This window comes from Diadema antillarum, unplaced genomic scaffold (assembly GCF_040938485.1).
Source record: "Diadema antillarum isolate AM-2024a unplaced genomic scaffold, OU_Dant_1.0 seq00000181_RagTag, whole genome shotgun sequence".
In the NCBI taxonomy this organism is placed as follows: Eukaryota; Metazoa; Echinodermata; class Echinoidea; order Diadematoida; family Diadematidae; genus Diadema; species Diadema antillarum.
In genome coordinates this window covers 234,024-261,965 of record NW_027271248.1, presented here as the reverse complement: position 1 = coordinate 261,965, position 27,942 = coordinate 234,024, and the positions used below count along the sequence as shown (strand labels likewise).

At 39.0% G+C, this 27,942-nt stretch overlaps 1 protein-coding gene across 1 annotated transcript; it reads right to left on the bottom strand.

Annotated features, from left to right (window-relative positions):
- Positions 1-442: 442 nt before the first annotated feature.
- LOC139728464 (corticotropin-releasing factor receptor 2-like) lies at positions 443-27,662 on the bottom strand. Its single transcript, XM_071639405.1, has 13 exons — positions 27,573-27,662; positions 27,160-27,247; positions 14,121-14,547; positions 13,595-13,702; positions 12,733-12,830; positions 9,583-9,686; positions 8,282-8,399; positions 6,088-6,241; positions 5,236-5,302; positions 4,363-4,435; positions 3,143-3,225; positions 1,606-1,789; positions 443-919 (listed from the first exon to the last, which is right to left on the bottom strand). Exons 2-13 carry the CDS (start codon positions 27,184-27,186, stop codon positions 443-445), a joined length of 1,920 nt encoding a protein of 639 aa, XP_071495506.1. The 5' UTR covers positions 27,187-27,247; positions 27,573-27,662.
- Between the last annotated feature and the right edge of the window lie 280 nt (positions 27,663-27,942).

The following is a 27,942-nucleotide window of genomic DNA, read 5'->3' as shown; positions in this document are numbered from 1 at the left end:
AAGCGCAGAGTAAAGCAAGGCAGTTTAACAAGACAACACAGTTGTTACATGGCTTCAAATCGATGTCACGTCTGTCTCGGTTTACTCTTCTGCCTTTGTGCTGTTTTTGCTTTGTTTCTTTTTAATAGTCTTGTTGATCAGGTTTAGAACAATCTGCGCTAGTAATTTCAAATAGACTGCATAAATAAAGTGCAGCCAATGACTAGGCAAGCAAGGAAGTAACACGGCAGCAGCTGATGCAGGGTATAGAATACAGCTAACTGCAGGAGCACCTGTAGGCTTCTATAGTAACATGCTTCCTCACGACGCAAAAAGCCGGCTGTTCGTTGAGACGACAACTGGTCACGACTATCTCAGCTACCGAAGACTTCCCATGGATCCCCATAGACTGATATCATCCGAATGTTCTCTGGCACTGCGCATAATATACGTGAGCCCGATATCACATCTTCACGTGACCTGTCATGTCAATGTTTGCGTCTCCATTGTTTTGTCTGTTTTTCCCGGGCCCCCCATTAGCCAAGTCAATCTCCTTGTCTGCGATAAGCGTGGACGATTCGTCGTCGCGGTCAACGGGCGGACGGTCAACGGCGGGTGACTTGCTGGACACGTTCCCGTTGGTGTCCGCCTTCTGATGCAGCTGCGAAGGGAGGAGTGCGAACTCCTCCCCGACTTCGGGGAAATCCCCGACGGTTATTTCGGGCGTCATATGCACACCGCCCTCAACGGATGCATCCGCGTCCAGTTTTTCGCCGCATCCGCAGCTTCTCTCATCCCCGCCGCCGCCGCCGCCGGGGCCGTGGCCCCGTTCAGCCGCATGGCTAGGGGGCTGAGACTTGGACTCTCTGCGGGAAATGATGGTAAAGGCTGTGGTGTCCTCCCGCCAGCTGCTGAACCGACGCTTGATGATGTTGTGTACCTACAGGTAAAGACCAAAATATACAATAGGACATGAAACATCACCAAACACATTAATAGAGAAAGAGATGAAAGAATGGGGGATCATCTTCTAGCAAACTGACGACTCATATCTCCAATAAAGTTAAATGATGGAGAATTTAAATGATACCCCGTTGAAATTTGTGTGCTGTGCCACCCACCTTGTGATTATGCAAAGTAAATAAATCGTATGGTTAAGAATAAGTGTGGCTTAGGAATTACACTAAAAAATATTCTTCCCGGGAGAGTCAACAGGGAGCTTTAGATATGCGACGCGGATGTTGAGACAACGGTTGCGTTGACCGTTCTCCTGTCTCCCTGCGTCGTCCCTGCGAAGACGCAGCAACTGCTGCCTAAACAAAGTAAAATTAATAGCGACCACGTCATAATAGCATCAAGTAGCTTTCTGCGTCCTGGATTTGAGCGGACGCTAAAATATGGCCCAGAACCCTCGTGAAAACGACGCGAGATCGATTTTGATCAGGGGTCATGCACATAAGCAGAATAGGTCCCCCCCCCCACCCCCAACGTCCGCGTTGCAGATCTAAAGCTCCCTATAAGAATGGGGTGAATTTTTGAAGGGAGGAGGAGGAGGAGGAGGAGGAGAAGGAGGAGAAGGAGGTCTCGGTATAGGGTGTGACCTCCTATTCCCGGATGTTGACAAACCTCAGGGTTGAGGAAGACGTAAATGAGTGCGACGAAGAATCCCTGCGTGGAATGGCAGAACATCAGGAGATTGGTGTAGACGTGGTAGAAGGCGGCTGATGGGTATTCGGTCGGCTCAACGATGAAGAGCAGATAGGCCCCTCCCAAGAGCGGCGTGAGAACCAAAAGGGCACGGAACGCTTTCCTGTTGATAATGCAGAGGCATTTTTTTTTTTAAATTCAGGGCACGAATACATGAGCATAATACAAAATAAGTACCTATTTTCTTGTGCTATGATCATATTTGCGTTACGTCGCCGTGAAGATAGCTGTGAATGCTTGTAAACGAGTATTTTCTTCAGGGCTCGCATTCCTACAACGCCATCAACGACGAAATATTGGTATACTCTCTCATTGCCTGTACTATATGGAAAGCAGCACGAAGACAGTGGACTACTAAACGAGCAACCGCGGGACATACGACATTAAGTTACCTTTGAAGGACAAGGGAATGAAAATAATTAAGTGTCTTTTTTTTTCAACCACTGCAGCCAGGAAACTTGAACCAAAGACTTAAACCAGGGACTAGTATGTGATCTCTTTGATATCACGAAAGGATGAAAAAAAAAAGAAAAGAAGAAGAGAACAGTCTCGAAAATGGCATAACCAGTAGCATATTTTTCTAATTCTGAAGTTTACAGATGCTAAGGAAAGGGCAGACGTGCTGATGATTATTTAATTGGACACTTGCTTTGAGCAACCGAGAAAGAAAGAATTGTTGCACGTGGTAATAACCTAGCATTTCTGCACAAATTAAGGAGTTACCCAGATATCATGTGATATATCAGTATTCTTCCTTTTCCTTTTCTCCTCTCTTTATTTCTCTATCATGCATTTCATCTATTCATCTATCTATCTTTCTATCGATATATTATCTATCTGTATATATGTCAATCTATCCGTTTATACGTTATGCCTTTCAATCAATCTATTAACTCTTTGTCTATTTCAATTCAATTCATTTATTTTCATTTTTCCTTTTTTTCTTTCAACAAAAACATAACACAAGATAAATCAGGCAATCATAAACAAAAAACACTTGCCTTTGCAATAAATAAATGATATCGATAAACATAAGAGCGCATACTGGCAAAAAAAAAATAATACAAAGTCGTGCTTCAGTTGAAAAAAAGGAAGAAAGAATAGAGAGGTCCACTAAAAAGCAAAGCTTGTAGATTGTGAACCACTCATAAAACTTATGAATTACTTATTTACAAATACTTGTGACAAATATGATATACGACAGGACGGGACAAAACAGAAGAAACACAACAACATGACACAACTTGCCAGAATAGATGAAAAGTATGGAAGGAAAGAAAGAAAAAGAGAGAATGAGAGAATGCCTACACGCTGAACAAGGGAAATGGAACAGGGGATGGTCTATCTAGCTATCTGTCGAGCTATAATTTTAGCTACATGTCTGTCTATCTATTCATCTATCTATCTCTCCATCTACTTGTCTCCCTCTGCCAGGTCACCGATTAAATTGACTCACTTGTACTGCTGCATTTCACTGCTGTTCGATGATCGCTGCCTCTTGATCACCACAATGATGTGAATCATGAAGTAGAAATTTATCTGAGTGACAGAAGAAATAAAGATAAAGAGTTAGTCCTCCAACAATAACAAAAACAGCCTTCCGAATTCAAAATTCTGATATCCATTACCAACACTAGTAGGTATATGTGTGTGACTGTGTGATGGTGTGTGTGATGGTGTGTGTGATGGTGTGTGTGTGTGTGTGTGTGGGTGTATTTGCGTGTGTTTTCTTTGTATTACACATCTTCTGCGTAGCGATCAAGCAACATTAATGAGTCTGATCAAGTTGATCAAGTTGAATCCTTTACTGTATCAGAGATTCATGAATGCAAGCAATGATAGTATGTTTTTGTATACCTCTTTCTTTGCAGGATTCTGTACAATGTCTTCTTTGCGTGTCCTTTCTTAGTGAACATAATTTTGGTATTGCCGTGCAAAATACGAACAAAGAATTTTCTTCCCCCTCACTGGGATATTTATTATTCTCTTTCATCTGTACACGTAATACATCATATTTCAAATAACATCATACTTTTTTCGAATTCAATACAATATAATATACATCAAGAAAAAAGGTGTCTAAAGGGACATCATTTTTTCTGAAACACTTCCAACTTATGATTATATCTTGCAATAAATTTCTCTTTATCATAATATTCCCTTATACTATATTTACATAAATCAAAACGAGGTATCATTTTTCTTATTTTACAAACATAGAAGAAAGAATGATAAAAAAATGCATATAGGGCGGACCAGTCCTTTGCACAAGCTTTAGATTGCTTGAAATTCTATCAAGAAGAGTCAACATCGGTAGTTATTAGAAATAGTATATCCATAACGGTTATTTCCATGACGTTTTCCAACGAAGTTGTCAATTTCTGTAGGTATACCATTTTTATATCAAATGGCGTGTGTGTGCTTGTGTGTATGTGTGTGTGTGTGCGTGTGCGTGTGTGTGTGTGCGTGTGTTAGTTTCAACATCAGAAACTCTTCCCGCTTTTTACCATTACAATCCAAAAAACAAAAACAAAACAAAAAGAAAAGTGGGAGACACACATGTACGTAACTTCGATCACACAACTTTGCTCACGCCAGAGCTCTACAAAAAAAACAAAAAATAAAAAACAAACAAAAACCAAACTCAGCAAGAGAAACCAGACATACATATCTTACCAAGACAATGAGAGCAGTGGGAATGCCATGAATGTAATCCAACTTGCTACGTTCCAAACATCTCTCCGTTTGTCTGTTATTAAGATAAATGTTGATATCAATTATAACACTTACTATATATGTACTACTACCACCACTTACTACTACTACTACTACTACTACTACTACTACCTACTACTACTGTACTACTACTTCTACTAACTACCACTGCTACTACTTCTTCTATTCATGGTCATTAACATCATCGTCGTCATTACCATCATTTCTAGTATCGCTGCCGCTGTCATTATCACTGGTACTAAATCAATAATACGTAATGATTTTCTGGTTTGGTCTGTTACAACAGTAACAATACCACTCCTGCCAAAACAAAAAAAAATACTATAATAAATTCGGCAGTGTTATCAGATAGAGAGTTCAAACGCTATCTACACAAAGGAAGTAAAAAAAAAGAGAAGAAAAAGGCACTGACTCAAATTAACAAAACTAAAAAAGGATTAAAAGAGCGATTACAAGAAATAGAGTCATCTCAAAGGTCTTGTTTACCTTTGGGAGCAGTGATTTAGAAATTGTTCAAGATACATGTATTCCTTTTGATGCATATGTGTAGGTCAGTTGTATCACAAAACATCCTACCATATATATATATATATATATATATATATATATATATATATGTATATATATATATATATATTTTGCAATAAAGCCTAAAATATAAGGGGATATCACCATTTTCTCATCAAACCATAACTGTAGACGGTTTAGTCTGGAAGTATATTTATCATAACCATTATTCACATTTTGTATATTCAACAATACTTAACAACGATTAACTGTGACAATCCTTGTGTTTCCATTATTAGTACTCACTCGAAATAATGACTATTGACACAGAGCTGGACAACGATTTGAGTGGTTGTGATTATCAATGGCATCCCTGTAAAGATTTAAAGCAAAAAAGAACAGTAAAAGGGTGAAAGTTCAAAGTGAAATGGTGGGGGATACATGACCCTTGACCCATGTTACCCGCATGTAGTTGCAGACTTTAAATCTTTGATACCTACAACATAACATGAATCGGGTGAAAAAAAAAAAAAAAACACGCACAAAAGTAAACAAACAGACAAAATAATGTGTATAAAATTCGACGTAAAATTCAACATCAAACCGAGATTGATACATAACCTACCGCCAGGTAACATGCTAAAGTTCGCTTTTACTTTTGTTGTTGTTGTTGTTGTTTTGTTTTGTTTTTTGTTTTTTTTTGTTTTTTTTAAGGGAAGCCGTTCATTTTTTTTTCATGACCCATGTCACTGTTATGATTGTCTTGAATTTTATCAGTGCACAACCTTTACCGTTAAAACGTTTTACGATTATCTAAATTATACACGTCGATGTATTGGTTGTTAATACCGACCGCGTACCTGAAGGTATGATCTCAAAGAAAAAAAAATAGGACAAACGAAAACCATTCAGTAGGATTTACTGGAGAAAATTAAGTTTAAAAACTGATAATCAACCAAGATAAAAAAAAAATCGATATTACGCGAAATAATTATTAGCTTTCATGGTACTGTAGTCAAACACAAAATAAGGCAGAACTTAATTATATACCAAAAGTTAGATTGTCGAATATAGTTGTTACCTTAATTGCAGAGTATTTTAGTAACCGAAAAAGTTCGATTGATATTTTCCTGCATGGCGTACTAGGCAATGGCTTACCCCAGCCGATGAACCCGTACAGCCACAGCACGCGATGCCGAACCTGGTGACCAAGTACGACGGTGCAGTACAGAAAGACGCCCTCTACGAACATCCAGCAGAAGTTTGCGACGGTGAGCGTCACCAGCGCGAGTTCAGATGCATGGCATCTCCACTTTTGAAATAAATGAGTTAAGACATGAATTAGTAACTCTAACCTTTATATTCTATGCTTCGATGAGGATGCTGGGTACCCTAGGGCAGACCTTAAAAACAATCGTTTTATGGAAGAACAAATAAGAAGAGTAGTAATTCAATAGTAACGAGACAGACCCAAATAAGTTTCTAACTGTATCCCACGCACATTTCGATTAATATCGATATTTTTGTGGGCGCAGATCTACTTATCGTCGGAAGGGAAGATATAACGAGCGAGAGACGATGAACTGTATGACGTCGATTGGATACAGTTAATATACTGCCCACACATTTCGTATTTGGAATTATTCCAAATATGAAATATTATAACAATTATGAAATTACATTTTACATGTCACCCCTGAAATTCGGAATGCCGCCAAAACGCAAATCACCGTAAATTTGTTGAATATGCCCGTGGGTATAGCAGATGCATTGTGGGATAGCTCGCGTCTTGGTCCACACGCGATGCAATGCAATGCAATGAATGCGTACATTTCGTTCATTACTATTCTAACATTGGTTTGACTTTGGCGCAAAAAGAGTCTACAGGCAGACAGGTTTTCAGTTTGACTGATTTGCGGTCATTTAAGTCAAGATTTAGGGTCGTTAGACGCAGGCACTGCAATATGCTGGTGGTGGTAGTACAGAAATGAATATGTTCCTGGATGAAAGCATGAACTAAATTCGTTGGTTGGCAAGCTCTACCGAGTCCTATGCTTTTTCCATGATACCCCCCCCCCCCCCCAGTTGTCTTTTTTCCTGTTTAGATAATTTCAACCCAAAATTGTTTGTTTGTTTGTTTGGTTTATTTCTGCATTTTCTTTCTCCGAATACAATTGCAAATGAAAACAAAATGATACAGATACATACAAATAAATACAAAGAAAAATCATTTTGCGTAACAAATTTCAGTCTGAAGTGACATAATTATGAATCAAAATAACATATTAAGGCATACTGTATCTATTAACAAAGGAGAAATCAATACAGGGGACCGTCATCATAAGCAGAGCTTGACGTGGATGAGGCCCTATCTGAATATGTGATACCAATGTAATACAACACCAATTATATATGTACTCATAAAACTCTTAATCTTGATACACGAAACACATTTTGCTACAGAAAAAAAAAACAGAAAAGAAAAATAGTGAATTGAAAAGAAATTAACTACAAACACACATCACACACAAAGAGAAAATGTATCTTTAATAAACAATGATTATTCACATCATGTGCGACACGAAAATACTTCGAATTCAATCACGATTGATTTCCTGTAATGATTGTGTTAATATGGATCGTTGATACTTCAGAAAACAACCAAAATACATCTGAGCTTGGGGATAGCTTGACGATCAACTGGCTCACATTTGAAAATATTGTCGATTCATATTAATCGCCCCCTCCGCCACAAAAAAAAAAATGATCAGACCTTTTTGTCATAAATAATTTCTTATTGCTGTTTTGTAGTTGATCAGAGTAAAATTGTATGATACCCTGGCCGACATCTGAAAGTATTGTCGATTCATGTTACTCGCCCCGTCCTCTACCAAAAAAATTGATCGATCAGACTTTTTGTCATGAATAATTTCCTATTGCTGTTTTATGGTTGATCACAGCAAGGTTGTATGACACTGGCTGACATTTGAAAGTGTTGTTGATTTATGTTTTTCGCCCCCTCCGCTGCCAATATATATATAAAAAAAAGATGATTGATCAGATTAAAAAAAAAAAATCCTACTGCCGTTTTGTAGTCGATCGTTGATTGCAGCAGAGTTGTATCATAGTGTTTGTCCCCCGCCCCCCCCCCCCAAAAAAAAAGTTAATGCACACACACACACAGTCATTCATTATAGGCCATACACACAAAGAGAAACACACACATACACGCACGACAAACAAACAAACAAACAAACAAACAAAAGCAGAAAATGCGGTAGTAATGTTCCTGTATAACATAATCATGGAAAGCTTTTAAAGAAGATGATACAAAACGAATACAACAACTTACTCCTGTGTTGGCATTCTCCACTGTAGTCGACATTATGACTATGAAGAAGACTACGTAGATAAGAAGAAAGCTAACAATGAAGTTCATGTGGATGTAGTTCCGAATGCACCAAAGCGACCTATTACAGTGGAAATAGATATTATGAAGATGTAGCAATGATTGGAAATCGATTTTTTTCTTTTCTCAGCGGCATAATCTTTTTTTCATTCTACTTGTAGAGCGATGGGGCATGTGTGTGTGTGTGGGGGAGGATGTTAGAGGGGGTAGTTAGAACGTTTACAATCTTCGCAGATTAATTTTTATCGCCAGCCATGACAAAAACGTAATAAACTCAGATCACAAAAGGTAAAGCTCAAATATTTAATTCAAAAGGCTTGTCTCTGTTATTGTTCTTATTTTCGTGTTCTTTCCGGAGGCTTCCAAGCGTCAAGTTTATCTTCAAGTTAAGCAAAGATAAAAACAAAATCAGGATAAAAGAAAAACAAATAATTTTCATTTCTATTACCACTTAGAAACTGAATCTAAGCTAATCACTAAGCAAAGTGTTTTCAAAACCAAAAGATTGTCATTACGACATACTTGACTAGGCTAAAGAAAGAAACGCCGTGGCTGATTATAAGAAAGCTGAAAGGGATATTGATTTTATTTTTCATGATTCCAGTAGAAATAAGCGTGTTACAGACCTGCTTATAGGGGCAAGTACGGAAAGCGCAAACGGGAAAGATAAATTCAAGATTAAAACGATTCAGTATCAATGACTGAATCCATAGAGACTTTTCTACTAGTCACCGTATATGACATATCAGTGTTGTGAGTTTCTTAAATGTAAAAGGCAAGGATGCACTGAAAAAAAAAAAGATCAAGCTGTTTACTGACTCGTTAAATCACAACTAATTCAAGCCAGGACAAATAACTGTACGTAATTATCTTTTTTTTTTCTCATCAGTAGTGAAAATCATCTTTGACCCGTCGTTTTGCTTTTCAATCCCTTTCGGTGTATTTGGTGAATGATGTTTTACAAAGACAAAGAGCTAATTAACGAGTCTTACTTAATTCGTTCTCCAAAACAAAGGCTATCGGTGGGGCATCATAACTGACGCTCTGCATACCAATCTTCTTGGCTGCTAGCCTTTTATCAAGGCCCTTTCGCTGTAACGGGCGAGCGAAGCGAGCCCAGCCGAGCGCGCAACCCCACTCGGCTGGGCTCTCTTCACCATACAGCGAGAGGGCCTTGACAATTAAAAGGCTACTGGGCTGCCGTCTTTGCGATGTTCGCAGCCGAGCAGATTTGGGGGACTTACTTGAAGCACAGGAGAATGGCTAGAGCCACCGACGTTGTGCAGAAGGAAACGGAATATCCAACGAAGTGAACGATATCGAACTGGAACGCGTGGTATCCATCGCCCTGTGGAAAAGTGATACGTGTACACTGGGTATTAGCATTTATATAAGATGAAAAGCAATGTACCAAACTGGTGGTCCTAAAAAAAAAATTAAACTGTTCAAAGCAAGGCGAATTCCCTGCAGATCCTGTATGCTTGATTTGAGGCACCGTACAGACTCTGTCGAGTGATTAGCCGTATCCATAACTCTTTTGCAAGTACAAGACTTCTTTATTAAAAAAAACAGTGCCGTCAATATTGATTTATGTTATTTCAATTATTAGCGACGGTGAGAAAGCAAAACAAAAACATAACCAAAACACAGAAGCCCAACACAAACTGTGTCATAATATAATCCAAGAAATACAACATGGATCGTTGCAGGTGGTGCCGATACTGGTCGGATCGAAGAAAGCCTTCCCTTCATAGTCCATGCGTGTTATGGTAGGGTGATGTTTTTTACTTGACATAACATTTTTACTGAATGATATTATGATATTAGCTGCTATGTCTGCCAACCACCATTTCTGCACGTTGCGATACTCCTTCCAATGGCTCTATTGGGCTATCATCCCAGCATAGCGTCCTGTGTGAGCTGCCAAAGTGGGATTACGTCACCAAGTATCAAGTAGCTTAACATGATCTATATTGAAGGGGCAAGGGGCACGACAGAACAGTAAGAACAAAAGGGTCTGTTTGGGGAATAAAACCAATGGGTGAACAAACACAAAGGAAAGGTGACGCATTAAGGCTAGTGATGATCCCGTAGCTCATAGATGGGCAACCTAGGTGAAGGATATAAAGAGATGAATGGGTAGGCAACATCAGACAAGATCAGGAACACAATGACGATGGGAATTGAAAAGGGTGGAAGATTAAACAAAAATAGTGAAGAGGGGGTCAAACAGGATGAATAGAACGCCCCGGCCTTAAGGCCCCGTCACACTACAGCGAATGCCCAACGAATGCCAAGCGAAAGCCCAACGAATTCGAAAATGTGAAGACAGTTTGCATTTCTGACGTTCTTTGAATTCATTAGCTATTCGTGGGGATTTGCAGAGATACGCTGGAGATTTTGGACATGTTTTTAAAAAAAAAATGGCTCCAGCGTATCTCTGCGAATCCCGACGAATAGCTAATGAATACAAAGAACGCCAAGCATGTGATGACGAACTATTCTAGTATTACCAATGGATGTGAACATATCTTCAAATTTTCAAATTTATTGGACATTCGTTGGGCATTCGCTGTAGTGTGACGGGGCCTTTAAGTTAGTGTACAGTAAAGTGTGGCAAAAACAAAAATACGAGCCATCTAACTTGTACATACAACTATGAATATATACAAAATTATAATGTCTACTATATTAAATCTTTATGTGCCACGTTCGCACTTCCAACTCAGTCGACGGCGTGCCGACTTTGCATATTCTGCTCAAAAGCACAAAGCCGCCCAAAACGGACCGATAAATCGCCAAATGCCACAGTACGGTGAAAGTGATTCCATTCCTGCCACAGGCAGCTTGATTTCATGTGGTGATTGGCTATCAAGTGGTGTTCCCTGCTGGATTTACGAGTAAATTCTAAGTTTCCGGCACTGTTTTGCGTGCAAAAGTAATGTCTCTATAATAATGTGGCTACTGGTCACGTGAAAGAAAAACGATCGTAGATTTGTTATACAATTTACATCAAAGCAAAGTTTGGCATTTTCTCGACAACTTTGCTCAGTACATTTCCAGGGTAACAAAAATCTACTTTAACTTAAAGAGATTTGAAAAGCGGATTGTTTCTCCAAAGCATGGCTACATTGGTGCCTAAGAATAATGTGGCACATAGGGGATTTACACCACGGCACATAAAGAGTTAAGAGTATCATTGTACCATGTATGTATTAAATGAATTGCTGAGGGGAAAACTGGGTGAAACAAAGATAATACCTCCATAGGAGGTATTACGAGGCAATTTCGAGGCAATTATGAATCTGACGAAGACACTTGGGTTGTTGCGTTGCCTATCAGCGGTAGACATCGTACGTCCCCGTACAATGCTTGCATCGTATGCACCTCACCAGAAACGTGGATAGTGCGCCCAAACACCACACATCAAGATTCGCGCGGATCCATGATGTGTCCATTAGATGAATAAAAGCCACTTATAACTTCATTCCCTCTCTATATAGGTGCCTATTTCTCTCTAACTCGTTCTCTCATCTTCTTCTTCTTCTTCTTCTTCTTCTTCTTCATCTCCCTTCTTTTTCTTCATCATCATCTCCTTCTTTCCATCTTCCTCTCCGTTATTTTCTTGTCATTTCTTCAGCTTGGCTAGTTATGTCTTGTCGGCTTTTGGTCGTTTGACCGTTTATCTGTCTGTCTTCAGAAAGTAAGGTTGTCTCTTTGGATGCCGTCCAATTACTTGAATTGGTGGAATCATGGAGCTACTATAGCTCCATGGTGGTATCTACCCTCCTATGGTGATTTCACTTGGTCTACTCCCACTTCGTCCAATAGCCATAATCCTTAGTCTCAACCCACATGGTCTAATCCCGTTTCGTCTACATCCAGTTCGTCTAATGACCATTTAGTCCAATTGGGCTCATTACCAGCTGGTCCACTTTTTGATGTATACTATGCCCACTTCGTTTAACACCCACAGTTTATTAGACAAAATGGGAAAACAAATCCATGGAGACAAAACTGCAATTAGACCATCAGGTCATTAGACGAATCGATAAGATTCCAAACTGGGCATTACACCAACAAGTGAGAGGTAAACAAAACAGACATTAGACAAATTATTGATAGTAGACTAAAATAAGTTTAGCCGTAGTGGTGTTAGACAAACTGTGAAGTAGACCATCTGATAGTAGACCAAGTGGCAATGAACTCCCGCCCATATCCATTCCTGTGTCCTGAGCCTCGCATCGTTTCCCTCAGTCAATACACTGATACTTCGGGACTCTTCCAGATATCTATAGTCCATTGTTCACTGCTCTGTTGGAAACTTCTTGCTGGCTTTAAGAGTGATTTTTCTCGTGTGTATTTCATTAAATCATTTACTAATTATGACTTACTTCTTCGTATGGCATCTTGAGCGCTTCGCAGTCCCCGTAGTTGGATCGGTTTTCGTTGGCCCAAGTACCATTCGATTCACAGATGCGAGTGGCTTTACCTGTGCAACGACGTAAAAGAAACAACGGTCTGGTAACTATGAGTATGCGCTTAGCTATGTAGAACTCTATCTTGTATTATTTTTCTCTTTTATTTTCTTTCGTTTGTGCGTGTCTGTGCTGACATACTGCACAAGCCTTCGCATAAGAGTCAACATTATAGCGACACACTACGAAACAATTTTGTCGATCTGTTTTCTGTCTTTCTTTCTGAATTTGTTAAGGTTAATCGCGAATTGCTAGTGGTATAGTCAAGACTGGTATGACAATGAGATCTTATTCACTCGGAATAGCCTCTTCCGTGTTTACTACTGTTCCTCTATACATGGACCTGCAACTATTATTCAGTCATTCATTATTGCCCCTGCAGTGTCAGATACCAATCTATACACGCAAAGGGGCAAAAGGGACACTGTGGCTACAAACATCTTGTCCAAGGGGGTAGGAACTTAGAAGGACCAGGGCTCTGTTTTTTATGAAGAGTTATAATTGATTATATAGTTTATTTCTATTATAAATCTATGGCCGTCTGTGTGGTAAGGAAATTTATAATCGATTATATATTTTGATAAAACGGGGCCCAGGCCTCGAACTCGAACTCGGGACCTCCGTTTGTAGACAATGCGATTCACAATGCGTAAATGCACTCAAAGACGTTAAGTAACAGATTATGAACTATGCGTAGCTCCACTTTCACCCCGACCCCCCCCCCCCTAAATAAAAAAGAGAAATAGAATTGATGATTTCGTTTCATAAATCTTCTTACCTGTGTATGTGACGCCACGGAAAGAGCTAGGGCAGTCTTTCAACGAGATACCAGGCTCCGACTCCTCCCAACATTGAATGCCATCGAAGAAGGCAAGGCAGTATGTTTCTGTGACGTAGAATAACAATACCAAAAAACAAACAAACATAAAGGACTAAGATGACTCTTTCTGTGATCAGATGATGAATGCAGGCAAACAATTTGAACTTGAACTTGAACTTGAACTTGAACTTGAATTCCATTGACGTATTATTTTAAACATTGTGCAATCTTCTATTCTTATTTACCCGTGAAGCAGGGGAAAGCCCCTTCGAGGTACGCGCTGGTCTCGTAAACAGCCCCAAGGCATTGGGGTCATGCACCCAAGGCATTTTCGTTTTCAGGCTTGCAAGGAACCCACATTCTTTGCACACTACGATCCAGGGAGGAAAAGTAAATCTTGAATGACTGTGCAGTGGTCGTTAACTGCCCCCGAGAGATATTGAGAGAAAATCGAATATCAAGAAGAAAATAATGTCCTGTTTACCTCCATTTTCTGTTGTGAAATTGAGATAGTCCCTCGCGAGCTGTGTTCTTAAGGCGCACTCCACCTTACCATTGGGGTCAGTGTCGGTAAATTCTCCCAATAGCTTTTTGACGTATTCGTCAAACGTGTCTTTGTCCATAGGGAGGTTATTGGTATTCGGCGTCTGTAAAGACGGCAATGTGAGAGGGCCCATGGCACTCGGCTCCAAACTTTCAAACGTTCGGTTCTTCGGGTCTGGCTCGTACAAGGTTTGGCCAAACAACCCGGCAAGCTGACGGTCGTCGTCTTCAGGGTCTGCTGATGTTGACGCTGATGTTCCTCCACCGTGACCGATGGTGGCGCTTTCCACGAAGGACCTCCTAGTGGTGGGTTGACCGTGACATGGCAACCCGTAGAGCACAAGGCCGAAAACCAGCAAGATGGTAATCTGTACGTGGAGTGTATCACACACACACACACACACACACACACACACACACACACACACACACACAGACACACCAAAGAAAGTGGAGAGAGGAGAGAGAGAAAAAAAGATGAACCTTTCTTCACTAGCGAGGTCTTTGCCATCTACTAAACGTCATTTTGACCTGCAGAAGATAAACAAAAGATACGCTCTCACTATATTCATTTTTATTACCTCCGACTTTTAATCTATTATGAGAACTACAGACAATACGCAGACATACAGCGAGCTGTACCAGAAACAAGAAAAACTTCTAGTATAGTGCGTTGAGCAATGTCTCCATAAAATAACTGCATGTCCTTTTTTTTTTTTCGAAGAATGTTGTCACCTCTTGACAAACTTGGGATGCAAGTTTTTGCATGTTCCAACCATGACAAAAGTAACAAGCTATTCAGTTCCTGTCCTGTATGTACTGACTACATGCACATGTTTGAAATATATGGTAGGTATGCATTGATCGTTTCTGTGTCGGGCAAACCTCGAACAAGCTTTCTTGCTGTTAGTATAAACGGGAAGTTTAGTCGGCAAATGGTTGGTAGCGCGTCTGCCTCAAATGACCCCTGTTCAATTCCGGGGTCTCACTGAGCAATGCTGTGTGGAAGCATACCGTCCCCTCTAGTAAGAGGCAAAAACGCTCTGTCCCTCGGATAGGTCATAAAATGGAGGTCCCGTGTATGAGAGAGTCACAACTCATGCACGTAAAAGATCCCGCTTCATTTATTCATCGCAAAGAGCAGAGTGTTTCATAGCCCGGTGAAATGGTCTCGCCTTACGTCCAATTGGATCCCATGGAAGACCAGCTACTGCAGCTGAAAATGGGCTATCCAGCCACCTTCTCAGATGGAAATGAAAAAAAAAAAGACCTTTCATACAGAGTAATCAAAAGCGAATCAGATGTACAGTACATGTGTTGGTATCCCATGTAAGATGAGGTACGGTACTCGCGCTAGAACTGTTGCAGAATTTTACATAGTGTTCATCCCGCTTTTGTCCTACTCTGCAAATTTAGAATTGAAATTTGACTCTCTTCTATCAATCTCGGTAAGTTTTTAATAGTGACTCTCAGCAGCACCATGATCTGTGCATCCTGACTGACATGGATCATAATTCTGCGTGTTTTCATTTCGATTGCCTTGAGAATAACCTGCGTGTGATAATGATGATATTACGATAGTCAGAACAACCTATCACGACCAACAAGAAGAGGTTTCTTTCCTTTTTTGTGACGTAAGGCTTATATCAATTTTTTTTTTTTTTTTTTTTTTTTTTTTTTTTTTTTGTAAACGACATACTTTGCCCTATCGACATTAATAGCCGCGATCGCGAAATTTAAAGATCGCGGTCTTTACCATCTCAATCCGTTGCAAGTGTGACCGTGGCTATTATGTGCTTGCTGATTTGGCTTGTTTTGTGTACTGTAATGTATGTATTCCAGTGACACCAGATTACCCAAATTATACGGGGTGTATGTTTTGTTTGCTGTAATGTATGTATTCCAGTGACACCAGATTACCCAAATTATACGGGGTGTACCCCGGTAAACAATGCTAATTATATAACGCCTGGAGAGATCCTTGTCATTTGATTGGTTATTTGACATTGATCATTCGGCCCATTTCACTATGACATCATCATCCGTGCAATTGTGGCTCCATTTACCGTGCAATTTTGGATCCATACGATTTGGTCCATTGCACGCTCGCTGAGAGCCCGGCACACACGCGTGTAAAACGCTTGCGTTTGTAGTGTGTGTATGCGACAGCGCGCTAGCGTAAAGCGCTCAGCGAGCACTCTCGCGATCTTAGATTCTCTCTTTGTTTCTAAATTAATAAAACATCAAATGACAAGGATCTATTTTAGGCGTTATATCAAACAAATAATAAATGTTTTTCATTCGTGCGATGGACAGAATATTTCATTCGATGAAAGATGAAATGTTTAGTCCATTGCACTCATAAACATTCATTATTTGTATACTGACGAACCGTGGAAAGCTCGAAATGGCGCCACCACAATATACCATAAAATAGGTGTTCTGAGCAATTTACCAGATACAGGTGTACAGGTTGTCGATTATCACTTCTCTTCAAATGTTTGTAACTGTCACTCCCATCGCATTGTTCTCGGTGTTATTGTACTTGTTGTTTGTTGATGATTGGTACTACATTCCAGAGTACGTGTGACAGGTGCTAAGGCATTGCTTGTCTATTTCATAAAGAATGCTGGGAGGTGCCAAATGAGAATCAATCACCAGGCACGCGTTTTGTTTGCTTTTTTTTTTCTAACGCGAATCCCTTGTTGGGACACTATTGTAAACAGCTGTTCTGCATGGATTCGGTATTGTTACAGGCTAACTGAATCGCGAGTCATCAATGGACAGAATTGCTGACACAACTTAAACTTAACGTTGTACGTGTATAACAAAGCAAGGATGTGGATAACCGAAGGAATGATAAACATTCGGGCCAGGTGAGATTGTTTCGAACTATTTAGTTTCCATGGCAATGAATGGCTATGACATCCCTCTTTGTTTGGGACAACCAGGCAGTGCTTGCCGAAGACTTGCCCGACATATCAACTATTAAATGCACGTAATCTGGACACCCAAAGTTTTGAAATAAACTGAGAATATGGAAGTAAATGGGATAGCTTGTTGTTGGGTCCCTCAGTGAATAATGTCCACGCAATAATTAGAATACATCTGTAAACCGGCCTCTTAGTTTGGTATGGAGAGAACAACAACCATAGTAACGCCCTCGTCTTCGTTCTATTGCCAAGCACGTTCGTTCCTTTGAGAAACCCCAGTGCGCTAACATTATACATTATTCGGCGCACGCAGGGCAGCGGTTGTTGTTCCTCCGTTTCTGAAATTCAATGGCCACCCTGGCAAACAGTCGAGCACCGGGTAATGGAAATGCTACGCACTTTACAACAACCTCTGAAGAGCAGTCCAAACAAAACACACATCGTGGCAACACATGCAGGAATATGTCCTGACACAGCCGTACGAAATGTCAAGAGCATGCATTTATGTACTTCGAATCTGGAGCATCGTTTTTCGGCGCTTCGAATTGTCCAGGTCAGTTCCCCGGGGACACCACGCTTATCACACTAGACTTCCCCGCTGCACTTGTCAAGAATGAATGATAGTGGTTTCCTAATTTCAAAGGGAAAAATGCAACGTATAAAAGGGAATGACGCGGGAGATCATAAAACGGTCTATAAATCATAGAATGGCGCCCAGAGGTAGCATGGAAATGGTACGTGCTCGCAAACATGAGCCGGTAGCTGCAGAAGATTATAGCATAAGTCGCGCCACGAGAATACTCGGGTGATTGGAGTTGGACGAAAGGGTCTGTTCGGGTCTGTAATGGAGGCGTGCACATGTCTGCTGTTTTTGTTCAGCTTTATCCAACTTCGATCTGCTATTTTATTTGCAGCTCGGGACTGCCATGTAATCAAAATCGTAGAAGTAAAAGACCCACATGATTATGATGGTCATAAAACGCAAGGAAGGAATCATGCAGATAATTTCATACGATGTAAACCTCTATGTTGTAGTTGTTTTGCCAATATCCTTTCTGAGCTGATATTAAGTTCTTTCGAAGGAAGATTTTTGATAACATTTTTATGTCTAGCATCTGGTATGACCATTTCATTCAGCGTCTTCTCCTTTTTCCAAGAGAGATATAAGTGGAATTTAGACATGCAAACATAATTATACAGTGTGTGTGTGTGTGTGTGTCGATAAATTTGTAAACACGAATTGATTCAACGGTACTAGAAGAACAGAAACATTGCTTTCTCCTTTCGTTTTCAATTGGAAAATATGGTATTTTGTTTATCACCTTTGACAGTGCATGCTGTGACTGCGCTCTCGACTGCATTAATCTACTTCAAAATCAGTTTCATTTTTTTTGGTGTGTGTGGGTGCGTGTGCGTAAGTGTGTTGATTATAATCATGTGGCCTGAGGTCTGCTTCTTATTTTTCCTTTGCCATAGTTGTGCTTATCAAAATAATGGGACATGTTATTATGATTACATTATTTGATCGGGAACCTTACAGTATAATTATGGACTTTGTTCAGGTATAGTCAAATCATAACATCAATCCCCTACGTAGGGTTTGTGAGGAAGGGGAATATGCACAGTATACACATTAAGAATATAAATCTACAGTTTGTGACACTGTCTTACAAAAGCTTCAAAATGTTACCAGACATGCATCTTTAATTGAAGCTGGCAGATTCTGAAAGAGCAGACTCTAATCTTTAAAATGTTGTATATATCTCAATAAAAATGGATTTTCTTCACCTATCTTAATAATGGAAAGACTGTTCACATTATAGAAAAGCGTTTACTGAGAAAGGACCCTCTGAAGTTTATGGTCTACATGTATACCATTAAGTGCTAATAACCTTAAAAAGCTGTGCTCTGTGCATTGAGGGAGACAAAAGACATGAAGTAAAACTGCAAAAAACAGCAACACGAAATTATCAGATTAAGATGAAATTAAGCATACTTTATCAACACATTCTTATTCATGACTAATACCAACATTCAAAGCAGTAACTTTGTATAGAACAAAATGTACATATCATATATATATATATATATATATATATATATATGGTATGAGGTGAAATTGAAAAGTGTGTGATTTTTTAGAAATGAAAGAGGGCCTGAACCTACCGAATCACACTGTTCTTTTAAAAAAAGAAAAGGCAAGGTTAATGTTTAATAAGAAATGAATTGATGAATCAAAGGGAGCAACAAGGAAGGGGAAACACATGTCGTCGTGGCATTGCGACAACCCGCGTCGCATAAGTTTGCGATATCCTTGTTTGCAAGGATATCGCAAACTTGAGGTGTTGGTTATAGTGTGAAGCTTCCACCCCCTCTCTCTCCCTTTCTCCTTTTTTTCTCTTTATCCCTCTATGCCAAGATTATCTTGTCAAGTCTTTTCTTTCAATCATTCTGTAATACATCCAATCTTGGCCTAGTTTCAAAGTTAGCAAGTACACTCAGACGTATTAACGGAACCCGAACAGAAAAGCCACGGTGGAACAATGCGGATTAAGAGGGTGAGGTAATCTGTGTTCTGTAACAATGAGTTGTTAGACATCCTTGCCGATCGGGGGGGGGGGGGGGGAGGGAAGCATGCTAGGGTGGCGTGCAAGTCCCCTAACAAAACGCATCAAGGTGTTAAACGGAATGTTTCATTATTTTCTTCGTAAACAAGTTTTGTGTTCTGATGAACTGAGTATATTTGAGTCGTAGTACTGTATGCTACGAAAATCATAGGGACTTGACCTAAATCTCGCTGAAAATGATATCATGCTCGGGACTAAACTGTCAAAAAACAGACGGGGGCAGAATTTGCATTTTTTATTATATGTGACCGTGCACCTCAAAACGAACACAAAGTCGCACACACTGATTTTGCGTGAGGACTGAAAATAAGTTAAATGGATCAACCTAGCCGAACTTGACTTTTTCATAATTATTTTCTGAAAGAGCGAATCTTCTTTTACATTATGCTAAAATTTGTTATCATAAAACGGGCAGGAAAGTGTGTTTTTTTAGCAGTTTATCTCGAACATTTTTGGTAGAATAGTGTGATTAGGTTTGTCTTTAGAATCCCTTTTTCATTTCTGAAAAACCTTGTCCACACTCTTCACTTTCAACTCTAATAACTTTTGAAAGGATAGTGCTACTGCTTTGAATGTTGGCATTAATTATGGACAGAATGTGTTAATGAGGCATGCTTAATTTCAGGTCAATCTGATAATCTCCTCATTGTTGTTACTCTGGCGGGTTACTTCTTGTTGTTGTTGTTGTTTTTTTGTCCCATTCATCGCACAGCCAGCACGGTTTGGTAAAGATTAAGCGCTTGAATAGACATTGTACTTCAGAGCCTCTTTTCTCAGTTCACACTTTTCCTGAGATTGTGCTTTCTTTCCGATATTTAGATAGGTTAGGAGAATCCATTTGATTTGAGTTATACATCATTTTAAAGCTTAAAGTCTGCTCTTTCAGAATATGGTCTTAACTAAAACTTCATGTCTGGCGACCTTCTGCCTGTTTTGAGGTGCAGGGTCACATATATTATTCGGTATCAGATTGCCAGCACTTCCGGTGTTGTTGTTGTTGTTGTTGTTGTTGTTGTTTAAATATTGGAACGGTTAACTTTTGCTATAATTAATATTATCATTTTGTCGACACACCTTGCCCCATAGCTACCAACTGAAGTGTTAGCAGTGTGTAGTATTTGGCATTGTGGAAATCATGTAGAGTCTATCGACATTGTTAAAGTGTGTTGTGAAAGCTTGAAAATGGTCTATTTCAACCCCCCTTTTTTACAATATATATATATATTTTTTTGGTCATAAAGATAATGTATGTTTGTTAGGTCAAAAGCTTATGTGTCCGCTTGTCTTGTGACTTTCTCATGTGTTCTTATTCATTATTGCTGATTTAGTCATTTGAAGGTAAATTCAAATACCTTTTTTCGAAGTTGAACTGATTTTAAAGATAATTCATAAAGCTACCAAGCTGTTTATCTCTTTTGTTTGTTTTGGTCTGTGCGCTTTGAATAAAATTTCCTATGATAATGCGATGATCTACTGGTATTATTCTTGTAGGTTCTACGTTCAAAATCATTTTTTTCCAGAAATGCGCTTTGTATACTTCTTGAAGTATGTGTAGAAGCAGGACTTTTTTTTTCTCTCTCTCTCTTCTCCGTTTCTCCCTAGATATGCATTAAATCGCAGGTGAGTCTCAGATGATGAGCTCATGAATTTGGGCGCCATTGTATTTACAAGATGGCCCATCAAAAACCAGTCTGAAAGGTATTGAACCTCCCAAAAACATTTGAACCCACTGGTGATTGATCGCCGGAGGTGGCGCACGTTTATATTTTATCGCTCATGCACGCGTCAGATTATGTTTGGTTGTTACCATACATTATCACGACATTCATGACATTCATGACTTTTTGTGTATGTGTGTTGGTGTATTATTATCCCATTTATCATCCTAGCCTGTCAGAATCAAACATAATATTTTCATTATGATATACTTAGAAGCAGAAGCAACAGCCATAAACCAAACCACACCGAACGACTCCGATTTTGAATGTAATGACAGGTTGAAAAACCAAAAGGAGAGAATAATCCTGAAAAATTATTTACGACGTCAGTGCTGTCAACTTTATATGAACAACTCATCATGGAATCGATTTGTCAGCGCTAGTAAAGTAAGGTCAATGGTTGACAAAAACAAAATAAAAGCCCAAAAATGGGTCACGTTTTTGTATTTTCTTGTCTGGAGACATGTCTGAGTCAGTGAGTTTATAAGTATAGAAAAAGTGGGAGCGGGTGGGATATAAGTGGGAGAGCGTGGTCCATAATTAGGGTAAAAGCATACCAGACCCTTATTCCATACTTTGCAACCAGTTGTCTTCCTAACTCTACTTTTTTATTTGTATCCCAAATAAACAGAATCTGGATACTCTGCAAAGTACCTTTTATACAAGAAAAGAAAACGAAACTTATTGAAAAGCTCTCTCTCTCTCTCTCAAAAAAAAAAAAAAACACACAAACGAATACGTTGTACGATGGCATCGCGACAACCAGCATCGCACTAAGTTAAGGACGTGTGTAGATTTTTTTTTGTCATAGTTTATAGATGTGGTAAAAAAAAAAAAAAAAAATCTTAGGTGCTTGAAGTACTCGTGTTAATCGCTTATTTATGTTTTTAGACCCCTGAGTGTAGCATTAATTGCCCGTCCATAGGTATGTGTGTGAAATTTGTCCACATAGATTGACTATTTGACACAGAAAGGGTTAACTAAAGTCTAACGTTTCTGTTAGGTTTCAGCTGGTCTTTTGATTATCTTTTTTTTTTGTCCACTATGTATGGTTTGTTTTCTATAATGTTTGAGCTTTACTTAGATTCATTTAGTTAATGTGAACTGAGTTTGAAGACGTTTCATACACTGATCATGTTGTTTCTTTTCTCGTGTTTCATGTATTTTTTCTTATTCCTGCAAACTATATTATCATTACTGGTCATTTCTTTCTTTCTCTACCTCCCCCCCCCCCCCACACACACACACTCTCTCTCTCCGTGGAATTCCGTTTAGCTGCAGATGATTTTTTCCCGTGATACCCACGTCAATTTGGTCGCCACTGGATTTACAAGATGGCTCATAAAAACCCAGTCTGCAAGATTATGATCCTCCCGAACATTTGAACCAGCGAGTGATTGATCGCCGGAGGTGGCGCGCGTTTTTATTTCTCGCTCAGACGCGCGTTAGACACTGTTCAGCTTCCGCCATTATCCATTATGTTCACGACATTCATGACTTTCTGAGTGTGTGCATGTGAAGGTGTGTGTGTGTGTGTGTGTGTGTTATGGCATATTACCCACTCCCCATTATTTTGTCTCCTAAGCCCGTAACAATCAAATATATTGTGATCCTTGCTTGTCAATGATTTTTAGTTTATTTTTGTGCCTCACTCGATTCTCTCTAAGATGATTTGTATGTTAACGACAACAACAAACCCCTCTCTTTTGGACAAATAGTTGATAATTAAAGGGATGATACAGTTTTGGTTGAGATAGAGCTGCAGTTTTCTAACATTTTTTATGATGATTTTTTTAAAGATAATTCAAAACCTCTTATGAAATATGAAAAAGTGTAATATGCTCTTAATTATAATTATATCATAATTCTCAGAGGAATCCAAAGTTTATTGGATGAAAATTAGTTTTGAAATGGCTGAGATACCCATAACAAAGTGATCCTAATAAAAGATGGGACTCGGATTTTATTAGGATCGCTTTGTTTCACTTTGTTGTTGGATATCTCAGCCATTTCAAAACCAATTTCCATCAAATAAACTCTGAATTCCTAATAGATTTGCATGCTTTTTAATATATCATAAAAAGGTTTCTAAGTATGTAATAGCAAAAACTTAAAAGCTGAATCCTCGCCTCAACCAATACTATACCATCATTTTAATAACAAGCATAACACTTTTTGAATATGTAATGATAATGGTAAGGATAGTGGTGATTGTAAGGATAATAATCAATATAGGCCTATATATATATATATATATATATATATATATATATATATTTGAAAATAAGAGTAAAATATGACCAACACAAGAAAGATAATGTCCATGTAAGATGACCACTTCATCCTCCAACCCCGTTTATGTGTCTGCATGTCTGACTAGACATTTTTTTTTTTGTGTGTGTGTGTGTGTGTGACCGTGCATCACAAGACCAACAAAAAAAGTCACATCCTGATTTTACGTGAGGACTCAAAATAGGCGAAAGGAGTCTAGTCAATCGTGATTTTTTTTTTAAATATATTTTCTGAAAACGAGATTCTTCTTCCACATTATGTTTTTGATCCTAAAATGACTGGGAAATCGTGCTTGTAGCAGTTTTTCTCGAACACATTTCTTTGTAGAATAAGTGTGATTCTATGTCTTAAAGACCCTTTTTCATTTCTTAGAAACCCTTTACGCACTCTTCACTTTAAACTCTGAGAACTACTAAAAGAATGATTGACATGACTGAACTGCTTTGAAAGTTGGTCTAGTTATCTGGTTATGGCTAAATGTGCTGATAGAGCATGTTTGATTTCATCTAAAAGGTCCAGTTTACCGTTGGGAACAGTGATTTTAGAAATGTTCAAGATATCACATTTGATACATACATCATGTATGTGTACGTCTGTTGTATAACAAAACATCTTACCGTATACATTGTCAATAAAGACTAAAATATAAGGGGATATGAGTATTGTGCTCATTAAACCATAACTGTAGACGGTTTAGTCTGGAAACATTTTTACTATAACTATTGTTCACATTTTGTTCATTTAAAGATACTTTACATTGATTATACAGATTCAAATTTTTACAGTGGTTGTTTCTATCCCAAACTCACATTTTAGAACTATTTTACAGTACTAATGCTGGGTTTTTGTTGCATCTGCAAATGGTAAATTATGCCTTTAATGTGATAACCTCTTCATTGTTGTTGCAATGGAGAGTTCGTCCTGTTTTTTTTAAACTCATTGCACAGAGCACGACTTCAGAGTCTCTTTTTTTTCAATCCACATCATTTTTCCACAATGTGTGCTTTCTTTCCAATATTTAGTAAGAAGAGTCCATTTGAATCGAGTCATAGGCCCCTACATAAATTTGAAGCTTAAATTTTTATCCTGCAGAATCTCCCCTTGATTTTAATCCATGTCAAGCGAATTTTTGTTGGCTTTGTGATGTAGAGTCATACATTACAAACCTACCCATCGCGAGTTTCGCCATTCATAGTATACAGGACAAACAATTTCTATAGATGAAGAAAGCAATGTGCAGTACGACCCCCCCCCCCTCACCCCCCCCCCCCCCCAAAAAAAAAAACACACACACACACAAACAAAACGCGTTGTGATCATTTCCATTGCATATGTGTACTAGTTAACAATCAGACACGTCATATGTTTTACACATTGAAGGAAGCACACACATAGAGAGAAAGAGAGAGAGAGAATTGATTTATCAAAGTTCAACGTCAAGACAGACAATTATTATTAAGGTTAGTAGGCTACTGCAGATCTCAAAGTGTCAGGACTGTACGCGATTAATAACGTGAACTAAAGACGCCGGTACTCTTTGCCACCTCATTAACTCTCTGCGGGTGTGTCACGTTCATTTCCTCTCCTGTTGGTTCGTGTATGACATTTGTGCACATTTAAGTGTTTGAGGGTTAACTTATTGTTGCAATGACGAGATTAATTGCAGTATCTCGATGATGTAGATTTCCCAGAAGTAGACGATGGCATATACAATATAGATTAGTTTCACCTTACGTCGATCACGACGGCAAAACACGACTAGCTATGTCTGATTTGTGTTGGAAAAGACAAAGAAAACATTCTGTTTGTAGCTTTTATTCGTAATGTTAACTTATCATGCTGATACGGAGGGGAAAAAATAGATTCAAACTTTTAAATAGAATTTACCTTATTATCATTGATTAAATCTGAGACAATTGTTATGTAGATGAGTTGCGTCTCATCGACAACGTTTGGCATTGGGGAGGTGTATATAATCAATATTTACATGTTATTCTGCATTGTCGTTTGTCTTTGGCTAGTGTCTCCTGTTTAATCGGATGGGCAAGCTAGGTCCTTTATTTCACATTGTTTATTCATATAATAAGGAATGTTGAACAACAACAATTATTATTATTATGCTCCTGACGCAAACAAAAAGAAAGCACTGTACACTGTTATTTTGTCATCGTTACCATCCGTATTGTATCACAAGTACTCATACTTTTCTTTGCTCATTTTCCACTAATAAGTACTGATATTACTACATCAACATTATCTTCGCCAATATCATTCCTACTATAGTTACATTTTCATGCAAAGAAATATAATTCTATTTTCAAAATACCATCATCTACTCGACTTGACGAAAAATAGACCCCACAAAAACTGTACACGTCACGGTTGCAAAGCTATTTATCATCCAACGAACAGGTTTCGTTTTATGCAGTAAAGCCATACATGTCACGTTCGTGTGCGCATATCATCAAACGATGAAAGAAAGGAAATGCATTATTCCGTCCAACCCCCACATGGACTTTGATGACCTCAGTGACCTATTCGATCGATAACATACGACAAAAGGCGTTGAGGATGCATGCATCATCGTCCATACGCGCGGCCTTGGGACAGTGTTTTAACAGAGAGCTCGGAAGTAATGAATAATAGAAAATATATAATCTGTGAGAGATCGGGTCTAATATGCGTTATGCTGTGCGGAATACATAGTAGAAGTATTCGTGGTTGCTAGAGAAGATTGAATTCGGCAAAGTTGCAGTTCTATCAAATATTTTGTCCTCATGTTTCATTCATGTAGCACACATGGGGTTCAAACGTGGAATATCTTCCTGTATGTGAGCTTGTGTGTGTGTAAATGTGTGCGTGTGTTGTATGTGTGCGTAACGATGACGTGTGTATGCTACATAAAGTAATTGACGCTCCATCACTGTTACACAACCCGAACAACGATTTGTAATTACAACGAGTCACTATTATTCAATAACTGCGACATAATCAACTAAACAGTATCTTACGGGGTGACAGAAGTGTTATCGCTTAATTTTGGACTCTGCATTTTTTCCGCTGTTCTCAATTACTTCGTTGACTATCAGTTACTAGTATGTGGTATCGATAAACAGAAGTGGGAATTAAATAATTATGCTAAAAAGCAGTTCGTTGGAAATGCCTCAGCTATAAAGGACAGTTTTGACATTTTATGAACATAATTATCTTCATTACAATACGTGGCCGGTGCAATAGGCCTACATATAAACCGGCCGACGTACAGCTGTACTCGTACCGCATTTCAAGCTGTGACTCCAAATCTGGCGAAGTTTGTCATGCTGGCAGATATTAACAAATAGTGATAGGGTAAACACGAAATGAACTTCAAACGCAAGATAACGTACGTTCAGCGATAATGGCAAACTCACCATGTTATTTCGATCTTTGCCTCCCATATCGCTAGTTTCCTGTGCCCTCGTGCAAACGTTGATCACCTTTGGACATCCAGTTGAGCAGCTGTCAAAAATTGTCAGGCGAAATATTTGTGACCGGTTTTGGCCAATGCAGCAATGCTGTATAGACAACGGCGTATAAGAATGACAACAACAAAATCTCGTTCTCTTCCGGTTGGTATTCTGAAATACGCTGTATGCAAACAAGGTCGGGTTCACAATCACAGACACGGTGCGCCTCTGAAGAAGAACCGTTTATATTATTATGAGAAACGTACTTAGAAAATAATTATCTTATAAAAACAGTTTGCTCTCTCTCTCTCCCTCTCTTCTACGCTAGGTGCAACTTTTATATCATGCGAGATTACAGGAAGATGGACTATCCTTACGAAAAACACTTGTTGTTGTCAGCTGGTGATTGTGGTACTCCGGCACGAGCGGCAACCGACAGCTTCCCCGCCGCCTGTAGCTAACCATCGGCTGTGAGGCCTACGAGCGAGTGGCGCAGGTTACGACAGAGCCACCGAGCACCTCGTAAAGTTTTTCCATGGGATGATAACTACACTGCGCACGCGCGGTAACCTAGATAGGCGACGAAGGGAAGGGTTTTTCATATACCTCATAGCTATCTAAAATCATTTATGATAACTTTGCGTGGCCATTCATATGTTTATAATGGGCACTTCAATTTGTATCTCTAACATTGGAACGCTTCATTCGGGGTATTCAGAATTCTTCTTTGGTATTTTTCTGTATTTC

Coding starts and splice junctions, on each gene's coding strand:
- LOC139728464 (XM_071639405.1), bottom strand. CDS start 27,186: ATGGGAGGCAAAGATCGAAATAACATG. Junction 9,687..12,732: donor TCAAGATGCCATACGAAGAA/GTAAGTCATAAT, acceptor ACTTTTCCACAG/GGCGATGGATACCACGCGTT. Junction 920..1,605: donor ACGTCTTCCTCAACCCTGAG/GTTTGTCAACAT, acceptor CTTTACCTGTAG/GTACACAACATCATCAAGCG.